Raw genomic sequence first — 20,555 nt, forward strand, 5'->3', positions numbered from 1 at the left:
TTGTCGTATGTAATATGGTTAAGGCATTATATTTTCAATGCAATGATTATATGGTGTTATTGACATATTTTTTAATTTCTCTTGGGGAATCTTAGGTACTAGTAGTATGGCTCACTAGATACCATTTTTTTTAAAAGATTTTATTGGGGAATTGGGGTAGGGGAACAGCCAAGTTGTTCTTCAATCTTAGTTGTGGAGGGCGCAGCAGGCTGAGCTCCAAGTCCAGTCATGCTGCTCAGCTCAAGGTGCCATGTTCAATTAGTTGCGATTCAGCGTAGCCACCATCCCATGCGGGATACGAACCCAGCAGCCTTGTTGTTACAAGCACACGCTCTATCCCCTGAGCCACCCGGACGGCAGCCCAGCTCAAGGTGCCAAGTTCAGTCTTTAATTGCAGGCAGGCGTAGCCCACCATCTCGAACAGGCAACCTTGTTGTTAGGAGCACGTGCTCTCACCAGCTGAGCCATCCTGCCACTGTTGGCAGCTCAGCGGCAGCTCAGCTCGGGTGCAGTCACTGGCTCATGTGGGACTCGAACTGGCGACCCTGTTGCTCAGAGCTTGCACCCTTAATCAAGCTCTTAACCAACTGAGCCACTCGGCTGGCCCTTCGATAGCATTTTTAATAATAACATTGCATTGATTATATAGAGTACTTGCCCACTTGAAAAAAACAAAAGACCCTTCACATTGTAGCTAAACTATGTCAGGTGTCCATGCATGGGTGGAGGAAATGGAGAGAATTTTAAATTTTTCAGTGCCTTGTGAGAATTTATCACAGATTTCCTTTTTAGCTCTGGTTTACAGTGCCATCGCTAAGCCTTTCAGTATAGCTATGATATTAGAGGGCCTGGACCTAACTTTAAAATAGTTAGGCAGCACAGGTGCAAATATGTTTTAAATTTTGAATATTTCTAGAGAAAATTATAAAGTGTTCACTTTTGTTATAACTCATAATATTTGTTGTTTTTAAAAAGAAAATAGAAGCATTAGTTTTTATTAATCTACTTTGAAATTGGCTCCTTTAAAATATTATCAGTATGCTAAGTGATTTAACATTTGACTCTAAGTGAAATTCTGATTTTTATTAAGGTTTTTAGCATCTTTGTTTTAATTGACTTCTGTTTTAAATTTCTTTAAATTTCCAGATATACACCTGAAGAAATTGAAAAGCTCAAGGAGTAAGTTTAAAAATTTTTATTCATTAATTTTGATAATTGGGATTTAATTTTTTTTTTTTATCTTGTGTTTTAAAAGTTTTACGTTGAAATGTCAAGAGATTTTTGTAGACTGGTATGATTTAAACCTGTTAAGTGTGATTGACCATAAAAAGAACTTATCAGCTCTATACCTGCACAGAGTAGCTATGCCCATAAATTTAGTTTCACCCTACTGTCAGTTAACAATGAAATGTATCCTTACACCACCAGTAGAGGTTACAGAAGAGATTAGATGGCCATTCTTGGTGGCCCAAAGTCTAAATTTGGAGAACTTATGTACCAGGATCAAAACCTGGTTATGCTACATGGCTTAGTTTAGAATGGTGAGTTCACAATGTTTCACTTAATGTCTGGGCTGACTCTACCTTATAAAGGCTATTTCACAGGAAACATATTTTTGCTTCATTGAGTTAGGACCATAAAGTACAGATTAATGGATTGTATGGATCATGAAAAAATTGTAGGTTGGTCCTGTTTATGATGATAAGGACTGGTGAGAAAAACTTTTTCAATATCTGAGGAGAGCTTGTTGGAATATTCAAAAGGAAGAAAATCTGGGGATTGCCTAGGAGATTGTGTCAATAACCTGAGGGGAAATTTGGTCTTTTTTGAACACATATCCAAGTTACTTATTTCTTCTCTGACCCAGGAAAAAGGCAATTGCTGCCTGTTTTTTTTTCACCCACAGACAACTGTGGACCCCAAAAAAAGGCCACACTTTCAAACTTTGGCTCTCAAAGTATTGCTGCCCACAACTTCCAAACCAGTCAAATGGGAAGAAGAAGAATGAAGAATAAATGATGAAATTAAAAGGGAGAAAACAGTTGAACCCAATGCTGATTGGCAGACTCTTGTTTTAGGCTCCGGATAAAGCATGGCAATGACTGGGCAACAATAGGGGCGGCGCTAGGAAGAAGTGCATCTTCCGTCAAAGACCGGTGCCGACTGATGAAGGATACTTGCAACACAGGTACTGTCAGTGCTGCTGGTGGGGTTTGGTTTGGGGCATCATTTGAGCTTCCTGCCCCTTCAGAGTCTGCTTTCTCTTCTGGAAAGCAATTTGTAATTCACTTTAGTTCATCTTTTCTTTTCTGTCTTCTTTTTTTTCTTCAGCTTAATAGACCCAACTAATTATTTTTGCACTTTTGTGTGACATTGTTCACAGGGACACATCTCCCCAGTTTCAGAGGTTTTAGTTCTAGCATGTTTCCATTTTGTAGCATTTCAAAACTGCTCCAGTTGGAAAAGTATTTATTTTTAAGGATTATTACAGGTATTTTTTAAGGCATATGTACAGGAACTAATTTTAAGCTTATTTAACTGTTGAACTTTTGTTGATAACAACTTATAAACTCAGGTCTATGAAAAACTTCAGCTCCGGGCAGTCCTAACTTAGGAAGAAGCTGCATTCCAAAGATGTCTTATGTATTTTGCTTATTTTAGACTCAAAGCGTATTTTTCCATAGAAAAAACTTGTGATTGGTGTTTCAGTCCCCAAGGCCAGACCACAAATGCCAGTTTAACTCTTAATGTATTAATGGTACTGTTAAACCTAACTTTTATGACCAACAGCAGTATTTAGGCTCTGCCACAAAATACTTACGTAACCTTACTGAGCTTCAGGTTCCTCTGTAAAATGAAGAGGTTGAAATAGGTGATCTCATAGTTCCCTTTTAGCCCGAATAGTCTCTGAAGGATCCACAGTCTGGATTAATCTTTCAATAAGAAACATAGTTTTCAGGTTAAGCTTGAGCTTCCAGGAAATACATTTCCTATACTCACCGCCCTACCCTGCTAAAGTGGAATCAGTAATGTTTCCTGCTTAGCCACTCCTCCAGCACTATTACCTGCGAGGCAATGAGGACATAAATTTCACCAGCGTTGTCATTCTGAGGTGAATGACAACATAATGAACGAAGCAGGAATGGGAGCTTTAAATTTAGGATGGACCCCAGAGTTTCGTGTAAGATGCTGTGAGTACAGAGCCCCTTTTGTTACCATACTTTGGAAAGACACTATGCCATTCCTTGAGTGCCAGCCTGAGGGGTTGATCTGCCTGTCACCTCTTCATGCTGCTATGTATTGTTTCTGATCAGTTCTTTCTTTTGTACTAGGCCCTGACACAACACAGTCTGAGTTTTCCCTCCCTCACTTACCGTGCTAAACTAGGAGAGCAGGGCTTTGTCTTGAATTCATGGTATCCAGACCTGTGCCTTGCACATAATAAAAAGTCAATAAATGTTTGTTGAATGAACAAATCCTCGAAGCAAGAACATAGCCTTTTTAAGTTTTTCTAGAAGTTTTTAGCTACTAGTAATAAGTGGAAGAGGTAAAAAAGAGTTCTCTTTTTTTCCCTTTCTGTTTTACTACTCAAGCTGTGTAAGAAATGACCAAGAGGAACATTTGATATTATCAGTGGGTTTATGGGTTCAGAAAAATCTGGAATACAAATATGCATGAATACCAGTGTCAGACTTAGAATTCATCACAGCTAGAAGCTGGGATAGTGGGGAAAGGAGATGGTATAAACCTATTGTAATTTTTACCAAAATGGGTGGGAGGACATAGATGTTATCCCACTTGTCCTTCATCACTCCTTCCTGTAAGTAATGGTCTCTGTTGAGCCTACCACGTGCACTTCTGCGTAGCAGGGAGTCAGACAAGACTAAGAAGAAAGTATGAGCATCTTTATCCATCAAGCCATTGGCGAAGTTCTTCCTGTCTAAGTAGTTTTTCTTAGAATCAGTCAGTGCTTTCTGTTAGGATTCTGTAGTTTCTTTTGTACTAAGGAAGAACCTTACCAGGCTGGTAAAATGCAGCTGTCTTACCAGGTATTTATGGTTTCCCATCTGACAGTCATTTGGAAATACTTTGAGTATTACTGTGTACTTCCCATCAGTCCTTGCAAATACAGGGCTGAGTTTGATTTGCAAAAAAAAAAAAAAGAAGGTAGCAGTAAAAGTCTGGATGATTTCCTTCTTTCAGGGAAGTGGACAGAAGAAGAAGAAAAGAGACTTGCAGAGGTGGTCCATGAATTGACAAGCACTGAGCCAGGTGACATAGTCACACAGGGTGTGTCTTGGGCAGCTGTGGCAGAACGCGTGGGTACCCGCTCAGAAAAGCAGTGTCGTTCTAAATGGCTCAATTACCTGAACTGGAAACAGAGTGGAGGCACTGAGTGGACCAAGGAAGATGAAATCAATCTTATCCTCAGGTTTGTGTCCTAAGTCTCTTAATGGCAAAAGCTGTTTAATTGCTGTGGTGTCTTGATTGAATTTCCTCTACTCGTTTCCCTATATGTCTAATGTCTGCAAAGCATCTTTTCCATAGAGAGCCACTGTTTGAAATCCTAAGTATTTCGTATTGAGCTCTTTGTTTTGTGTTGTGTTTGTTCCTTTTCAGTGGATAATAGTGCTCACGCAAAGTACCAGATTGAAGGCGTGGAGACTGACGTCCTCTCTATAACCAAAGAACAGGTATGGCACAGGTAGCGGCAGTGCAGCTTTTCCACTGTCCCACCAATGTGCCTCAGTCCTAGCCCGGGGGCCATCCTCAGAGTCAAGGGGCTGTTCAGTCTCCATGCCCTTCAATCTTTGGCTCCTGTGTGAAGGTTGCCAAGAAGGGGGCCGAGGCCAGATACCCCACACTTTCAGATTGGACCAAATCAGATACTTCCGTTTCATACATACCCAAAAAAAAAAAATCTTTACTATAATAATCCCAGATTTATTTTTAAAATTAGCTGGTTTAACCATTAAGACTTAGTGACTCAAGTGGGAAAAAATACCAGCAAGAAAATATTTGAGACACTGAATCATTGTGGCTACTCCCTACTAAAAATCAAAATCCACATGATAATTAAAGCGAAAAAACAAACCATTAAAACCCCAAAGTTAGTTGTCTTTTGGGGGGTTCTTCTGTATGTGGGGATTTGTGAGGATTTTTTGGTTACTGCTAGAATATTGTTTTTGTCTTGTTATTTGGCGGGGAGGGGTTGTTTTTAATACAGTTTTTATCAACTAGTCACCTTTTAGCTCATTTCTAAACATTTCTTATTTTGCACATGGAAAAGATCAGATCCAGGAAATACTATAACACACTATAAAACATTGCAGAATACTATACAACTAAACCTGTTCTTATCCTAGTCTCCCCTTTAGCTACTCACTTTCCTTCACAGTGCTTCCTCTGTTCATGATTTATGGTTCAGCCCATTGGTTGTGCCATTAACGAGACGCTGTTGCTGGTGATATTTCATAGCTCTTAGCCCTGGAAGCAGGTCTACATGCCTAGAATCCTTTCCCATGCAACTTACTAGCATGTCAATGACATAACCTGCCACTCCTGTTATTCCCAGTGCCATCCTGTAGTCAGAGGGTTCTTATGGAGAAATAAATTGACATCTAACAGATACTTATTTTGTAACCTTAGGATAGCAGAGCTTGATGTAGCTGATGAAAATGACATAAACTGGGATCTGTTAGCGGAGGGATGGAGCAGTGTCCGTTCACCACAATGGCTTCGAAGTAAATGGTGGACCATCAAAAGGCAAATTGCAAACCATAAGGATGTTTCGTTCCCTGGTAATGTATTATTTGCCAAAGTCCTTTTCTTGTCTTAACCATATTTACTTCTCAGGAGTTAGAGGTTAGAAGTTCTTTGCCTCAGCTAGAGATACGGAATCATAGATTTTCACTTAAACTTCTGCCCTGTTTCTTTGGAAAATAAGAGTTGATGTGATTTGTAATATTTGAAGCACCTAAGATAAGAATATACACATTTACACACAGTCTTGTTCTCTCGCATAAACTATGCAGAAGAACTAAATTTTACATGTTTTCATTATGTACAAAGAAGTATTTCTAAAAACTTAAGTTTAAATCAACTTTCATGAGTTGAATAATTTCAAATATCTTAACTGGGTTTATGTAGAGAAATTCTGATTTATTTTGTGAACAAAGGCTCTATACATTTCTAATTTCCTTTTTATGTAAATCTGGAGATCTTAAGTTGGATTTACTTAAAAATGAGGCATCGCATAGTTTTCTCTTCACCTGCTGTGCACTTAGGCACTAAACTAAGTTGTACTGTCTGTTTAATTTAGGTAATCAAATTCATTCCCCTTAATATAGCTCTCCAATTATCTTCCATAGACAAATTAAATGCTGAGAAGCGTTGGCTCGATGAAAATGTGTTTTTGAAAATTAGATACCCAGTTATTAATTTATAAATCTGATGTTAAAACCAGAAGAGTGAATGAATGCTAATGTCACGTGAACCCAGCCAGTCTGCAGCATCTCCTGACAGGACTGATGTAGTTTATCATGACTAGCACGAGAGGGGAAGTCCAGAGTGGGCTTTCCTGTACAGAAACTCAAGGTGGTTGCATATTACTGTTCAGAAAAGATGCTGCTTTGCAGCTGTGAGTTACACTCACGGCCAACTGATTATGCTCTTGGCAGTGGCTGAAACAGTCAAATGCCCTCAAGTCATTGGGAGAAAATTACACTATTCATTTAAAAATGAAAATAAGCTACTTAGTATTACCAGTCTTCTTCCTAAAAAGAATTTTATGAGGAAACTGTAGGACACAGAAAATGTCCTATTTCCTCACATGGCTATTTTTTAATGCATCTTAGATGGCAAGAACAATATTATGTTATGAATTTTTTAATCTGTTGTGATGGATAACATTTCCAAAAATTTCCAGACAGGTGGTAGTTTTAAAATATTTTTATTGTTATTTTGGTAAGATTTCACATCCATTATACAATTATTTATTCCAAATACTTTCCCTCCTTGCCCCCCACCTCCCTTGCTGCTTAGATGGTGGTGTCGGAGAATCAATGTTCTTTTTGTCTACCCATCTCCCTTCAGTCTTAATAAAAGGTCTTAAACAGTTACATGAGAATCAAAAAAACAACCCAACGCTTTTGGAGAATAAATCAGGATCTGGAGTTCCAAACAGTAATTCCAATTCCAGTGTACAGCACGTTCAGATCAGAGTCGCCCGCCTGGAGGACAATACATCCATCTCTCCAGGCCCCATGACAGCCCTGCAGATCCCAGTCCAGATCACCCACGTCTGTAAGTGCTGGAACCTCAGATTCCTTGCTGTTCCACCTGTGGGATTTGGTTAATGGCTCTGACACCTTGCAGTCTTCTAGAATGGTGATAGAAGTTTATCCAAGTTGACGAATGAAAGGAGATCTGGGCACTTTGTTTATCAGCTCAATATTTGCACAAAAGATGAATGGGTACAGGCAGGACTAAGAACTGCCCACCATTGTAAGCCATTTTAAATCATCTTTCTAGATGTTATAAATTAATGGTTAATAGAAAACTACCTAAAATACAGTCAATTGACCAAGGAAATAGAGTTCATAAGGTGGCACATCATTTGTAGTAATTGACTAGAAGCAAACACTAGGAATGGATTTGAGGTGATATATAGAAGAAATGGATTTTGGTGAGGTTGAAAAAGATTTTCTTCGCAGAGTGAAGAGCCAGTTTCCTATGGGAACTGTTTTGTTTACCACTTTTCCTTAGCCTCTTGACGTTTTTTGTGCTTAATGAAATTAGGAGAACTTAGCAATTGTTGTAGTAAGGGGAAACGTATTTCCTATCTAAGCCAAGTTGATCTATCTTTCTTCCCATTAGAATAAAAAAAGGAATGAGAATAAACTTCTCAAAACCGTATTATTCTTCACTTGTTTTTACCTTACTTTGTTTTTTCTGACATATCGTGATTTGCCTATGGAAAGGTCATTACCAGTAGTACAGTTACTCTCAACCAGGGGGTTATTGGCATTTTGGGTGGGACAAGTCTTTGTTGCAGGATGCTCAGTGTCCCTTGACCTCACCCACAAAATGCCAGTTGTGCTTTCCAATCATTATGACCAACAGAAACACCCTACAGGTTTTCAGATGTATCACCATCCCATTTGAGACTCACTGGGCCACCTATTAGTGTTAACACTATACGTCTATAGATGCAATGACTGTCAAAATTACCTTAGCGACATGTAAACTAATCAATCGTGCCTGTCTTATTCTTAAAGTTCTAATTTAAATTTGGTTATTTGCTTTAGCTTTCTACCAGTGTAAATAAAGCATGAAGAATTTTGGGGGGGGCATTGCTTGTTTTTATTGTCTTGAGAATTACAAAACCACCGAAATGACTTGCCCACCATAAATATGAGAGCTACTGTTGGCTGTAAACTGATTGTGCATGGAGATTGTTACAGTTTTCCTTGGTCATTGGGTTGGCAACACTTTTTGGGAAAACAGTAAACATTTTATAAGTGATGCTTTAATATTCATTCAAAGCATGGCTTTTAAAAAGTATTTAGAATAATTTTATTTCAGCAAGAAATGTGAGTATAGTAAGAATTTTACTACGCACCCATTATTCTTGACATTCAGGCTACAGTCTCATGATCATTTCTTCCTTTAGGCTAGGAATCAGGGACTGGCAAACTCTCAGGCCAGAACAGTAAATGTGAATATGTTACGCTTTGCAGGCCACGTGGGTCTCTCTGGAACTCTGTTTTGTTTTTAAACAATCCTTTAGAAGTAGGAAAGCATTCTTAGCCTTGAGCCACATTTGTCTGCGACCAGCTTGCTTACCCTTGATTTAGGTTATTTATCCAGAATCACTTCAAGTTTTTCTCGATATGATCTTAAGAATCCATCAAATAGTAAGAAATAACACAAATCAAGTGTATTTCTTTTGGTAAAGGTGTCACATTTCTTTCAAACTGGGAAGTGTTTTAGTTAGAATATAATAAACAGTAAACACTACACATTAAAAGTCGATTCCCAATCATTTTCACATGGATTTACCTATAGGTGTGACTGAAAACACCAAAAGAGATCCCATTTCTCCTAGTAAGTCTTAGTTCCACATAACCTTCAGCAGACAAGGATCAAGTCTGAGTCTGTTGACACACCTGGAAAGAGATTATACTGTCTGATCTCTCAAGTGCTGTTCAGTCTCCCAAAACATGGTATTCTGAAATACTCCTTATGTTCATGTTTTTTGATTCTCACAACTACTGAGGGTGCCAAAAAAAAGTATGCACATTTTAAGACTGGAAAAAACTATATTAAAATTGTAATAATCAATATATACCAATAACAAAAGATGAATACAAGTCATGTGTATAAATTTTTTGCCCCCCCCCCCTCCCCGTCCCCCGAGGAGGCAGAACAGATGAAGTCTCTGAATATTATTTTGGATTAAAGTAAGTTATTTGCCAAGGTTTACAATACTAGGAAATGATGCCATTACAACTAAAACCATCTATACCACTTACCAGAACGTCCAGGAAATTCTTTTTTTACTAAGTTCCTATCTCTTTACAGGTTAGCCTTAGTGTATTCCTCTTAATTCCTAACATTAGAAATATTTTATGATGTATTCCAGGGGTTAACAAATACTGTCTCTGTTATAGTCACTCAACTCTGCCATTGTAGTGCAAAACCAACCATAGAAAATACATAAATGAACAGGCGTAGCTGTACTCCTATTATACTTTATTTACAAGAATTAGCAGTGGGCTGGCTTTGGCTGTGGGCCATAGTTTGCCAACCCCTGATCTATGTCATACCAGACAAATCCATTAGATGTCTTATATCACATAAGAAATGTAAATGACTTCAGGTTTCTACGCAGATTACTCGATATGGGATTGCCTGCATAATAACTGAGCGCACTAGGGAAATTTAAATTTACGAAGTATTTTATTTATCGTTGTTCTTATTCTTACCACAGCTTCAACAGACTCCCCTGCTACTACTGTTGACTCAGAAACAATAACACTAAACAGTGGAACACTACAAACGTTTGAAATTCTTCCAGTGAGTAATGCTTCACAAAGTATATATTGGCCATTTTTATGTATAAGAAAGATTATTTGGTATGTTTTAGAAATGTTACATATACGCAAATGAAATATTAAAACATGACTGGCATTAAGTGCAACCATGTCCATGGTTTTTGAGGCCAGATGGTTAGAAGACAATCAGATTTCTAATTTTATAATTAATTTTAGTTTTTCTTCATCTGTATATAAACCAATAATATGCTCTTTTTATATATGAAAATGACATTGCTAATGAGTAGAGTACATGCTATGGTTTTGTATTGAGTCATAAGCAAATATATAACCAAAAGATTCATACTGGTTATTTGAGAAAAAGTTGTGGAACAGATTATTTAACGACATTGATTTCGTAAACATTGCTCTAACCATTGGGGATACAGAATTTAAAAGCCCCAGTCCTAAATGGTGTAGTCACTTTGGAAAAGCAGCTTACAGTCCCTAAAAAGGTTAAACATAGTTACCATACAACCCAATTCTAATCCCAGGTATACCTAAGAGAAATATGGCCACATAAAAACTTATACATGAATGTTCATATTCATAATATCCAAAAACTGGAAACCCAAACATCCATCCACTAATAAATGGTAAATAAAATGTGCTGTAGCCATACATACAATTATTTGGCAATAAAAAAGAATGAAGTACTAATATATGCTACAGTAAGTATGAACCTTGAAAACGTTATACTAAGTGAAAGAAACTAGATACAAAATACCATATAGTGTATGACTGCCATTTATTTGAACTGTCCAAAATAGGCAAACCTATAGAGACAGAAAGTAGATGGTAGCTGTCCACGCTAACTAAGAGGGGTTTGGGGGAGCAAAGGGGCATGACTGCTCATTTGAATGGGGTTTCTTTTGGGGGGGTGATGGAAATTTTCAAGTCCTGCTTCTTGCCGTGCTTTATAAAATAGGGTAAACCCAGAACTAGCTCATTTTTCAGGAAGAAAATATAAAGTAGATTCTATTTAAATTATGTCAAGATTTATTTGCTGTGAAGAACATAAGGGGTATTAGTGCAAGAGTTTATCTTCTCTACAGCCAAATCTCACAAGGCCAGGCCAACACAGCAAAACGTTCTTTTTGAGAACCATCTTGTAACTTCTACAAGTTTACTTAAACCTCAGTTTCCTAAACCAGTCGTCTCCAAAATAGGGATGTATAAGATAACCCTTTTTCACAGGTAGAAAACAGAACTTCACATTTTTTGCTACCTTTCCCTCCCACTGGACAATTAAAATGTACATATATATTGAGGGTATGTATTTGGGTTTTTACTTAGGTTATAATCAAATATTTAGAGACTTCTGTCCTAATTTATTAATAGGAGATAATAGTGCCTCAGCTTCAAAAAATTGAGCATTCAATGTATTTCAGTATATTAAATCAAGTACATGCATTATAATATACATGTATTTACTGCCTATGTGATTAATAAATACAACCATTAGGAAAACAATCAGCTTTCACTTTTATGAAGAAAAGAAATTCAGTCCCCACTGTGTGCCAGACACCACTGTAATCATTTCTAATCCTCACAACCCTTACCGTGAGAAGTTATTACGCTCACTTTAGCAATGAGGAAACTGAGATTCAGTGAGACTAAGAAGAGCAGTCATGGCTTAAGTCCACAGACCACATCAAACTAAAGAACAGGCTGTGTGCCTTTAACCACAAGGTCTATTTTAAGTGCAAATACTTTTCCTTTAGGATGTTAGGATGTATGTGTGTTGAATAGTTTCATCATGCTTCTGTAATCTCAAAAAATATACATAAGATATGTTAACCAACTTTTCACGTAGAAATTTTCTTTTTCCTTCAAAACACTGCTAATTGCTATTTCTGTACATTTTCCCTAAATATTTGCCAAATACCTGATAAAAAATATTTGTTAAAATTATACTATGAAAAAAAAATCTGTGCAAGTTAACACTGCTGCAGTACTTTTTCAGAAATGTGCAGCTTTTTAAACTTGTAGACTGCCAGTGTTTGTATGCTACACAAAGGGTAACGAGGCTAGATGGTGTGCTGGGCCACTGCCTGGAAAGCGGCTCATTTGACCCTGTCTTCGTGCCGTGACACAAATCACTGAGACCAGACCATAGAAATACAGGCAGTGACAAGCAGGAGCAAGGCCTTGCCTGTTAAACCTTCAGGGAAAGTCATGACTTACAATAAATAGTCAAGAATATCATACCATTCATTTTATTACTCATTTGCACCTTCAACTGGGAAGTACATTTGTGGCTAGTAAATTCCAGTCGGTCCCCCTTTGGGATGTAAAGCTGGACTTATTGAGTACTAGGAAGTGTCCTTCCTTAGTAGTCTGCTGTACCTGTGCTGACCTTGTTTTTCTCTCCTTTAGTCTTTCCACTTACAGCCCACTGGCACTCCAGGCACCTACCTACTTCAAACCAGCTCAAGCCAAGGTCTTCCCCTAACTCTGACTGCTAGTCCCACAGTAACCCTGACGGCTGCTGCCCCTGCGTCTCCGGAACAGATCATTGTTCACGCTTTATCCGTATGTCACCCTACATACCTTACTTTTCTAGTTTTTAGTAATATGATAGAACCTATGTGCTTTCAGTAACAATGTCTTGGGGCAGGGGGGAGTTGATTTTGAGCTCAGTTCAAGTATTTAAGTACCTGTTAAGGACCAGGATTAGGAGATGCAAAATATAAGAGCCAAAACTAATACAGTTAGTTGTCCCTCTGCTTTCGCTGGGGTAAATCCCTCCCCCATGTCTCCTTACCTGTGATGGACAGGTAAGGTTTTGTCATGCTTCTGTAATCTCAAAACATATACATAAGATCTGGGGGAATAGGGACATTAGGAGAGCAGCGACCCCAATGGGTAAAGAACAGGATGTCTAGGAAAGCAGGATAAGAGCACCACAGGCCAGAGGTGAGAGGTGGGGGGACAGTAGCCCATATTAGCGCCTATAAATGTCATTTGTTGCCTGTAACTTAAATATGGTAGATACTTTTTCATTTTGCCATTGATTGTTTTCTTTAACATTTTATAGCCAGAACATTTGTTGAACACAAGTGATAATGTTACAGTGCAGTGTCACACACCAAGAGTCATCATTCAGACAGTCGCCACAGAGGACATCACTGCTTCCATATCCCAAGCAGAACTGACAGTAGATAGTGATATTCACTCATCTGATTTTCCTGAGCCTCCAGATGCCCTGGAAGCAGATACTTTCCCAGATGAAATTCATCAACCTAAGGTGACTGTAGAGCCATCATTTAATGATGCTCATATATCTAAATTCAGTGACCAAAATAGCACAGAACTGATGAATAGTGTTATGGTCAGAACAGAAGACCTTAAACAAGAGGAATCACCCTCTCATTTAGCCCGTGCTTACGTTACTGAGGTAAGTTGCACTGAAGGGAATGGCCTGTGGGTTCTCACCGTGAGCTCAAATCTACAGTTTTAAAAGAGCCATAACCTCTGGTACCTAACTTTTTTCTTTAAACACAAAAGAAAGTGCAAACCCCCACCTCTGACCTCACAAGTATCAGACAACCAGCAGTGTTGCTATCTTACTGTTTGTCACTAAAAGCTTTCCCTCTACCTCCAATATATTTAGAAATATTTGTTGGAACCCATGGAAGCCTTTTCCTGAGGGTGGTTAGTTGTAGATCTTTGTGGTTTAGCTTAGGAACTTCACCCCACAATAGAACAGAATTATTTCTTCTATATTCAGGGGGACCTATAACTGAATTGGTTCTCTTAGGTTTTTTTTTTAATTTAATACATTAGATATGAAGTTTTTACTTTAGTCCATTTTAGGACTTTTCATTTCTTTTATATTCTAATTTTAAAATGGGATAATGTTTGCAAGTTAATTCCTTTCAAACCTAAATGTTTGGATGTTAAGGAAAATAAGGAATGAGTCAGAATCTCATTTTCTTTAATTATTATTATTTAGGATTTAGAGTCTCCTACTATAGAAGAACAAGTAGATCAAACGACAATTGATGATGAAACAATCCTTATTGTTCCTTCACCACATGGCTTTATCCAGGCATCTGATGTTATCGATACAGAATCTGTCTTGCCTTTGACAACACTAACAGGTACTGTTATGGCTCCATCATGTGCCCGCTAAGTCTTAAGGGGGAAACCAGACAGGCAGGTATTTAATTTAGTTGTTTTAGATTTTCTAGATCCAACAATAAAGATTAGTCTTATTAAATTTTGCACTTCGGTAGAAGAATACTTACGCTAGATTCATGACATGGTTTAGAGAATATATTCGGTAGAAGAATACTTACGCTAGATTCATGACATGGTTTAGAGAATATATACATTTAAGACTAACTTGAAACTTCCTCATTGCAGATCCCATACTCCAACATCATCGAGAAGAATTAAATATCATTGGATCATCTTTGGGCAGTCCTGTTTCAGAAGACTCAAAGGATGTTGAGGATTTGGTAAACTGTCATTAGGTAATTCTTAGAAACAGGTAGCTCAGGCAAAGAAGCCACACTGTTAATTACAACATCTCCAAAGAAATAGGAGCAACTCCCAAGAGGCTTAACTTACCATTCCGCTCTGGCTTTTAAATAGCTACAGTGCTTAAGCCACATACAGTGTTGCTGCTATGACTTTTTACCTCCTTTAAATGTATCATGAGGTCTAGTCTTATAAACTTGTGTGGCTGGTGGAGTATGGGGGTCTTACCTTCAGAGAGCCCTGTGATTAGTGCCATTTGTCAGCAGGGAATTTCATTCACTTCAGCCACTGAGAAAAGTTTAAAATCACCAAAGTTTAACTACTGCTTTAAAAGCAGTAACATTCATCTCTAAAGATCAGACAGGAGTCTCTATCCGGTCTCAAATAGGCCTGTTCATATTTCAGAGAGGTCACATCAACGTGCTCTAGAGCTTACCAGTGACCCCCTTCAAAGATTCCCGATAGTTTCGGACTTGACCAGCCCACAAGGACACAGACCTAAGTGACTGTGGCAGTTACCATTGGTTTACCCATTGCTGGCAGTGGGAGCTGATGTAAGCTGGGTAGAAAGCATTAATAGTTAAGAACATGCACTACAGGTTTTTTATTTTTAAAGGGAATATGGATGTGAGTAGTAACAAAGCTCATCAGAAGCTAAGTAGTTTTCACTCTTTCAGACCCCACTGTCATCAGTTTACAAAATTAGCACTTTGACGTAAAATTAAATGGGAAGGAAGTCAAGTTCCCTATCCTATACCATGAGCGTTTCTTACATGTTTTGCTATATGAATTATCCAGAAAATAGCTAAGGAAGGTATCAGAGTTTGCCGTTCACTTAGTGCATTAGCTGGTGAGGGTGCAATATAACTGCTCCCTCTCAGGCAATTTTAAAAAATGAAATTTGCTTCTGTAATGAAAGGAAACAAATCAAGTCATTCCTACGCTAGAGAAGGTTAAACCAAAACTAGCCTCTTAGGGCTTTAATGCATATAACCCCTACAGAAAAGTCACAAAAAGAAAAAACCTTGTATAAATTATTTTATTTATTATTGTAATTAGACCTTCACAATCAAAAGTTGTCTTTTCACCGTCTGTGTTTTGTTAACGTGATATTAAATTGTAGTTAAAAGCAAAAGTTGGTTGCCTAGGGAACAACTGTATATTCAGTTTAACAGAAATAAAAGAATATTTGTCTTAAAATGCAAGATTATTTGTTACATAGCCTTTCGCCATGCAATTACATTATAAAAATTTTTAATTTCAAAAGTGAAAATTACTTGTGCTGTTTGAGGTGCGGCTGGAATGTTTTAAGTGCAACACCAGCTCCTTAAAAGAAAAAGCAAAGTGATCTATGATATGTCTCCCCTGCAAGAGGGAATTTAGATTTACAAGTAACATGAAAATCATGTGTCAGACTTGTGTAGGAGATTCTTCAGCAGACCTTACCCAGCTCTTATTCAGAGTCCTTAGAGCTTTGAAGAGACCTGGTAAGTATTTTCTCTTTGGCAGTCTCACTTTCCCACATCATGGAAGTACAGGTTCGCACATATACATAACATGATGATAGAAAATAAGATATAGTAAATTAGATTTCTAAATTTCGGTTCTAAGTCTCCTTGTCGATACCAGTAGATCTAAAAGAAGAAGAATTAAATATAAGTTTAAGTAATAGCCATGGGGTCAAGTATTTAAAATTTAAAATACAACTTAATTTTTTTCTCCCCTAAATGAGACAGTCTTCATTAATCTATATTCCTGACGCTAATACAGCCAGAACTTAATTCTTATTCTTTATCATTCAAGTAGTACCAAGATTCCACATCCAAGATTATACTTATTCCTGCTTTCTCAGTTAAGTTGATTGTAAGTTCAGAACAACAGAGTCATGTGGCAAACCATCCAAGAATATGTGCCTTCTGCACATACTTTAAATATATTTGAGTAAAATACGCAATTTTTTGAGGTACTGGAAGGTAGGCCAACTTTTACATTTATATGTAACAGGCTGCCAATACAAAACTGGGCTTCCATACGCGAGCGCGCATGTGTATTTGGTTTACACTAGCTCACTGTTAGTCACTTCTGGCTTCAGGCTGGGAATAGGGGGAGAGCATCTCTGGTGGCTTTGTTCCAAAGGTTCCCAAAGTGTGCTGGGCCAGTTCTTCCCTTAGGTCATAGAACTACAGCAGAGTCAGCAAATTAAAAGCTTGGAGATATCCCACCTTTTAATTTTAACTCAGATAAGCACATTATCATTACTATTTAAGCCCTAGGTGAGTCAAAACAATTGCTGTTAAGGGTTTACAGTTTTGATTCTGCCTCTCCTCAAATGACTGAATACTGGGCAAATACCTAACTGAAACCCACCACTGTCTTTGTTTCTTTATCTAAAAGAAAGGCTTCTTTGTAGTAAAAGTAAACATTCTCATGACAAGGATACAACTGCAGCTTTAGGTTTCCCTAGAGACTTGGGAGTTAATTACTTTAATTTGAGGAGATAAGCACTTACATTAAGAGACTAATTTTGTAATTATTAGAAATAAATCCAGAGTGCTGTATCTCTTCCCTTGAGCAGTAATGGCATTTCCCAAACCCTCTTGGGGCCTGTATATAGTCATTGAAGGAAGATGAATTAAGTAAATTACATCAAATCTTTGACCACCTAAGTTTTTAAACTATTATTTTCCTTCTATTTTTTAGCTATCAAGGGAACAGTTTCCCTTTAGGATCAACTTTGGGATGTAAGAGAAAAGAAACTCAGATTAAAAAAGAAAACCCTGCAATTAGTATCAAGAATTCTGGCACCCTTGGGAGGTGGGGTGGAGTTGTAATTATAGATAACCTTTCATATAGACCCAGGGCTGGGAATCTGTCCTGGGCACTGCAACCTTCAGCCCTCAGGGATACTCAAGTTCAATTCTAAACAGTACTCACAAGTATGCAGGCAGTAATACTACTCAAAGAGATGCAGACGGCAAAAAATATATTCAACGGTTTTGGAGGTAGTTGAGGGAAAACAAAAGCACTGATCAGCGTTACCTGTATGAAGAGAAATTACACTGGGCCTTATGAGCAATTCCAAGACTTGGTTAGACTGGAGGCTAGGCAGCGTAATAATACAAAATGCCTCCCACAGTACAATGATACCCATCACCAGATTGGCCTTCTGGAATGTTAACATATTTAATAAAATATTTATAAATATGCTTGATTTTGTTATTTCTTTTAGTACTTCCTCTTTCTAACCTTTTCCTCATTTATGAAAGGAGACAAAACAGAGCAGTGAAAACGAACCTCAAAATAAACCCTTCATTAACAAAGAAGGCAATTCAGCTTCATTCCCAGGATTAATCATTGTATTGGGAAAAGTTCTAACCTTTTTGTGAATATGAATACTCCGACAAAAAATTAAAACCAAAACTGTTTTTTGCTTAACATGAAAAACACTGAAAGGTTTCTAATGCCCTGTCGAGTTCTGTTTCTACCATCGATACAGCAATATACCTTCTTTTTATTAAGATGTCATGGAAACAAAGTTCACTGAAATGTCCTTACATTTAATGAAAATGTGCCCAATGTCATTGCCAGTATGTGGGAAATAGAGCTTTGTTTTTATTTTATTGTGATAGCACCAAGCTATACAATGGGATGAAAAGTTACTGTATACTGGCCAAATCTTTTTAAACCATAGGATAATGAATGTGCTTTAAGAACAAAATAAACTCAGTATAGCAGAAAAAATGGGAGTTGTAGGTTATGTACAGAAGGGAGTTACTGGTAGCCACTGACATGTTACATACTTACTAGGCAAACTCAGAAAAGTAAGTTATTTGACTTGTACTGTCTCACATATTAAACCAGAGTGGTGAGGGTGAAAATCAACTTAGCTACTCCAGTTACCAGTTGCAGTTTTGTTTAAGTGGTAATAAAATTGAAAGCATTAGCTATGCCTGGAATACTTCACACGCTCATGTACTGGCCCCATTTAAGTCCTTTTTTGGAGAGTTCATTGAAAGACAACACTAAAGGTTTCAAAACTTGAGCTAAGAGCCTGGGTGACACACAAAATAATGATACTTACTAGAATCAATAAGGATGTTAAGCTGCCAACAACTAAATTGATGATTCGATCCTGAAAGAGAAAAGAGTTTTTGAGCCATATGATGGATCTATGGCATGTCCAGAAAAGCACAACGCTAGGCTTTGGGTGGTTAGAATGAAGAAACAAAGATCCTCGCCCTCTCCTAAAGAGACATACAATTGCCAGAAAGGCAACGTGTACTCAGCCACCAAAGTGGGAAAAGGTACTCTGGGGAGACAGACAACTAACAAAAAGACTTCTATGGGAGGGACAGGGCATTTTTACACCAGTTTTTTTGAAGACAGAAGGATTGAATGGGGAAGAAAGGCTTACGAACAATCCATGTGCTGCTGGGAACAGTATGAGAGAAGCAAAGGGACAGGAACATTGGGACAGCCAGCTCAGAGCCTTGGTTACAAGTATTGGGAACCAGACTGCAGATGATGTCAAGTGCCATCGTGAGTTTGGACCTATTTCTGATACAGCTTAGGTGTCCTTGTCTAATGCAATTTGCAAAGTAGATGCTATTGCTAGAGGGGTCATAGAATGCCAAGGCTGGAGGCGAATCTCAGACCATCTGACCAGTAGTTTTCCAACTTATTTAAGAGCAAAAGTCTAAAATACATACACACAAGAATCATCTGAGTGAGGAGCCTGGGGTTCTTACCCACTGAGCTTTCTTATCATTCCCATCCCCATCCCAACTAACTTGGCTTGAAAAACTTATGATCTAATCCAATCCTAATTTTATGGGTTAAGGTGAACTTAGACTTAGTGTTTGGTTCAATTATTTGCCTAAAGTCATACAGCAAGTTAGAAGTGATTTTGAAACTATTCCTAAATCATAGTCACTGCTTAGATTTAGTTTTGGTTCCAGGATCTATACTTTATATATATACATATATATATATGTGTGTGTGTGTGTATATATATATGTGTATATATATATATATATGATTAGTTATATGTATATATAACACTGGGTTGATAGAAGTCATTTACAGAATAAGGTTATAAGGGTTTAAGACTTGACTAGGAAACATTACGGACAATGAGAATACCAAGTATTCTTATTTCTGAGAAGTCAAAGCTGAGTAATGAATCAGTAACCCTACAGATTGTTTTGGTAACGTGTGAGCAGAGAACGGCAGGATATGGAATGTAAGCAGCCAATAAACAAAAGCTCAGTGATGGGAAGGGTATAGGAACAAGCACAGAGCAGCCCACTCAACATGCATTTCCAAACTGTCTGCATTTAAAGATAAGAATCCAGAGTTAGGAGTCAGGCAGGCAAAGCTGGGAGGGGAGAGTGAAGGAAAGGCAAGTATATCGGGTGTGCCTGATCTAACCAAGGACAAGCCACCCTCCAGACCAATGCCACTGCAATTCAAACGTCACAAAGGACAAAGGCAACAAGGCCAGCCACACCCTTACAAATGAGCTAGGAAGGCTCAGACCAAATCTTGCCACCGCCTCAGCTAGAGAAGCCTACAGAGCACACAGGAGTCTGAAATGAAGGACCAGTTTTAGGAAAGAGACCCAGGGGCAGATCTATTATTTCCCCACGAGACAAACACATGTGTGTTTAACGTTAATGTGTACGTAGAGAATCTATTAGTGGCAGCCCCACTGTTTCTGCCTTGTGACAAAGGGTCAACTAAGCTCTTCCGGTCTATTCTGAAAAGTCAAGAATAACTGCTCCCATCTCTATGAGCTCCAGGGGTTGCAAAAGTTTACAAAGGTCTGCATACCTCACGACAGTTGTCTTACCAATAGAAAGAAGCCAGGGAAGGGGGCCGGTGAGAGGCAGCCAAGAGGAATCACTAATCTGAATGGCAAGCTGCCAACCAGGATCAAAGTGTGTGTGTGTGTGTGTGTGTGTGTGTGTG

General features: G+C 38.1%; 2 protein-coding genes across 6 annotated transcripts in view; one reads left to right on the top strand and one right to left on the bottom strand.

Annotated features, from left to right (window-relative positions):
- The window catches only part of DMTF1 (cyclin D binding myb like transcription factor 1), a 47,648-nt gene extending 31,676 nt beyond the window's left edge, over nt 1-15,972 (top strand). Inside the window, exons 9-18 of one of the 5 annotated variants that reach the window (XM_019623713.1) lie at nt 1,147-1,179; nt 2,079-2,188; nt 4,204-4,432; nt 5,650-5,801; nt 7,096-7,305; nt 9,995-10,080; nt 12,477-12,632; nt 13,138-13,497; nt 14,056-14,203; nt 14,469-15,972. In XM_019623713.1, the coding sequence (XP_019479258.1) occupies nt 1,147-1,179; nt 2,079-2,188; nt 4,204-4,432; nt 5,650-5,801; nt 7,096-7,305; nt 9,995-10,080; nt 12,477-12,632; nt 13,138-13,497; nt 14,056-14,203; nt 14,469-14,578 (1,594 nt within the window). In that variant the 3' untranslated portion in view covers nt 14,579-15,972. Of the gene's footprint in view, nt 1-1,146; nt 1,180-2,078; nt 2,189-4,203; nt 4,433-5,649; nt 5,802-7,044; nt 7,306-9,994; nt 10,081-12,476; nt 12,633-13,137; nt 13,498-14,055; nt 14,204-14,468 lie in introns of all 5 variants that reach the window. The other 4 variants (XM_019623712.1, XM_019623714.1, XM_019623717.1 and 1 more) reach the window with 4 other exon arrangements.
- Nucleotides 15,611-20,555, bottom strand: part of TMEM243 (transmembrane protein 243) — an 18,767-nt gene continuing 13,822 nt past the window's right edge. The window contains exons 2-4 of the mRNA XM_019623718.1: nt 18,667-18,717; nt 17,520-17,624; nt 15,611-16,219 (exon numbers count right to left, since the gene is read on the bottom strand). Of these exons, the coding sequence (XP_019479263.1) occupies nt 16,097-16,219; nt 17,520-17,624; nt 18,667-18,717 (279 nt within the window). The 3' untranslated portion in view covers nt 15,611-16,096. The remainder of the gene's footprint in view (nt 16,220-17,519; nt 17,625-18,666; nt 18,718-20,555) is intronic.

This window comes from Hipposideros armiger, unplaced genomic scaffold, assembly GCF_001890085.2.
Source record: "Hipposideros armiger isolate ML-2016 unplaced genomic scaffold, ASM189008v1 scaffold_560, whole genome shotgun sequence".
NCBI lineage: Eukaryota > Metazoa > Chordata > Mammalia > Chiroptera > Hipposideridae > Hipposideros > Hipposideros armiger.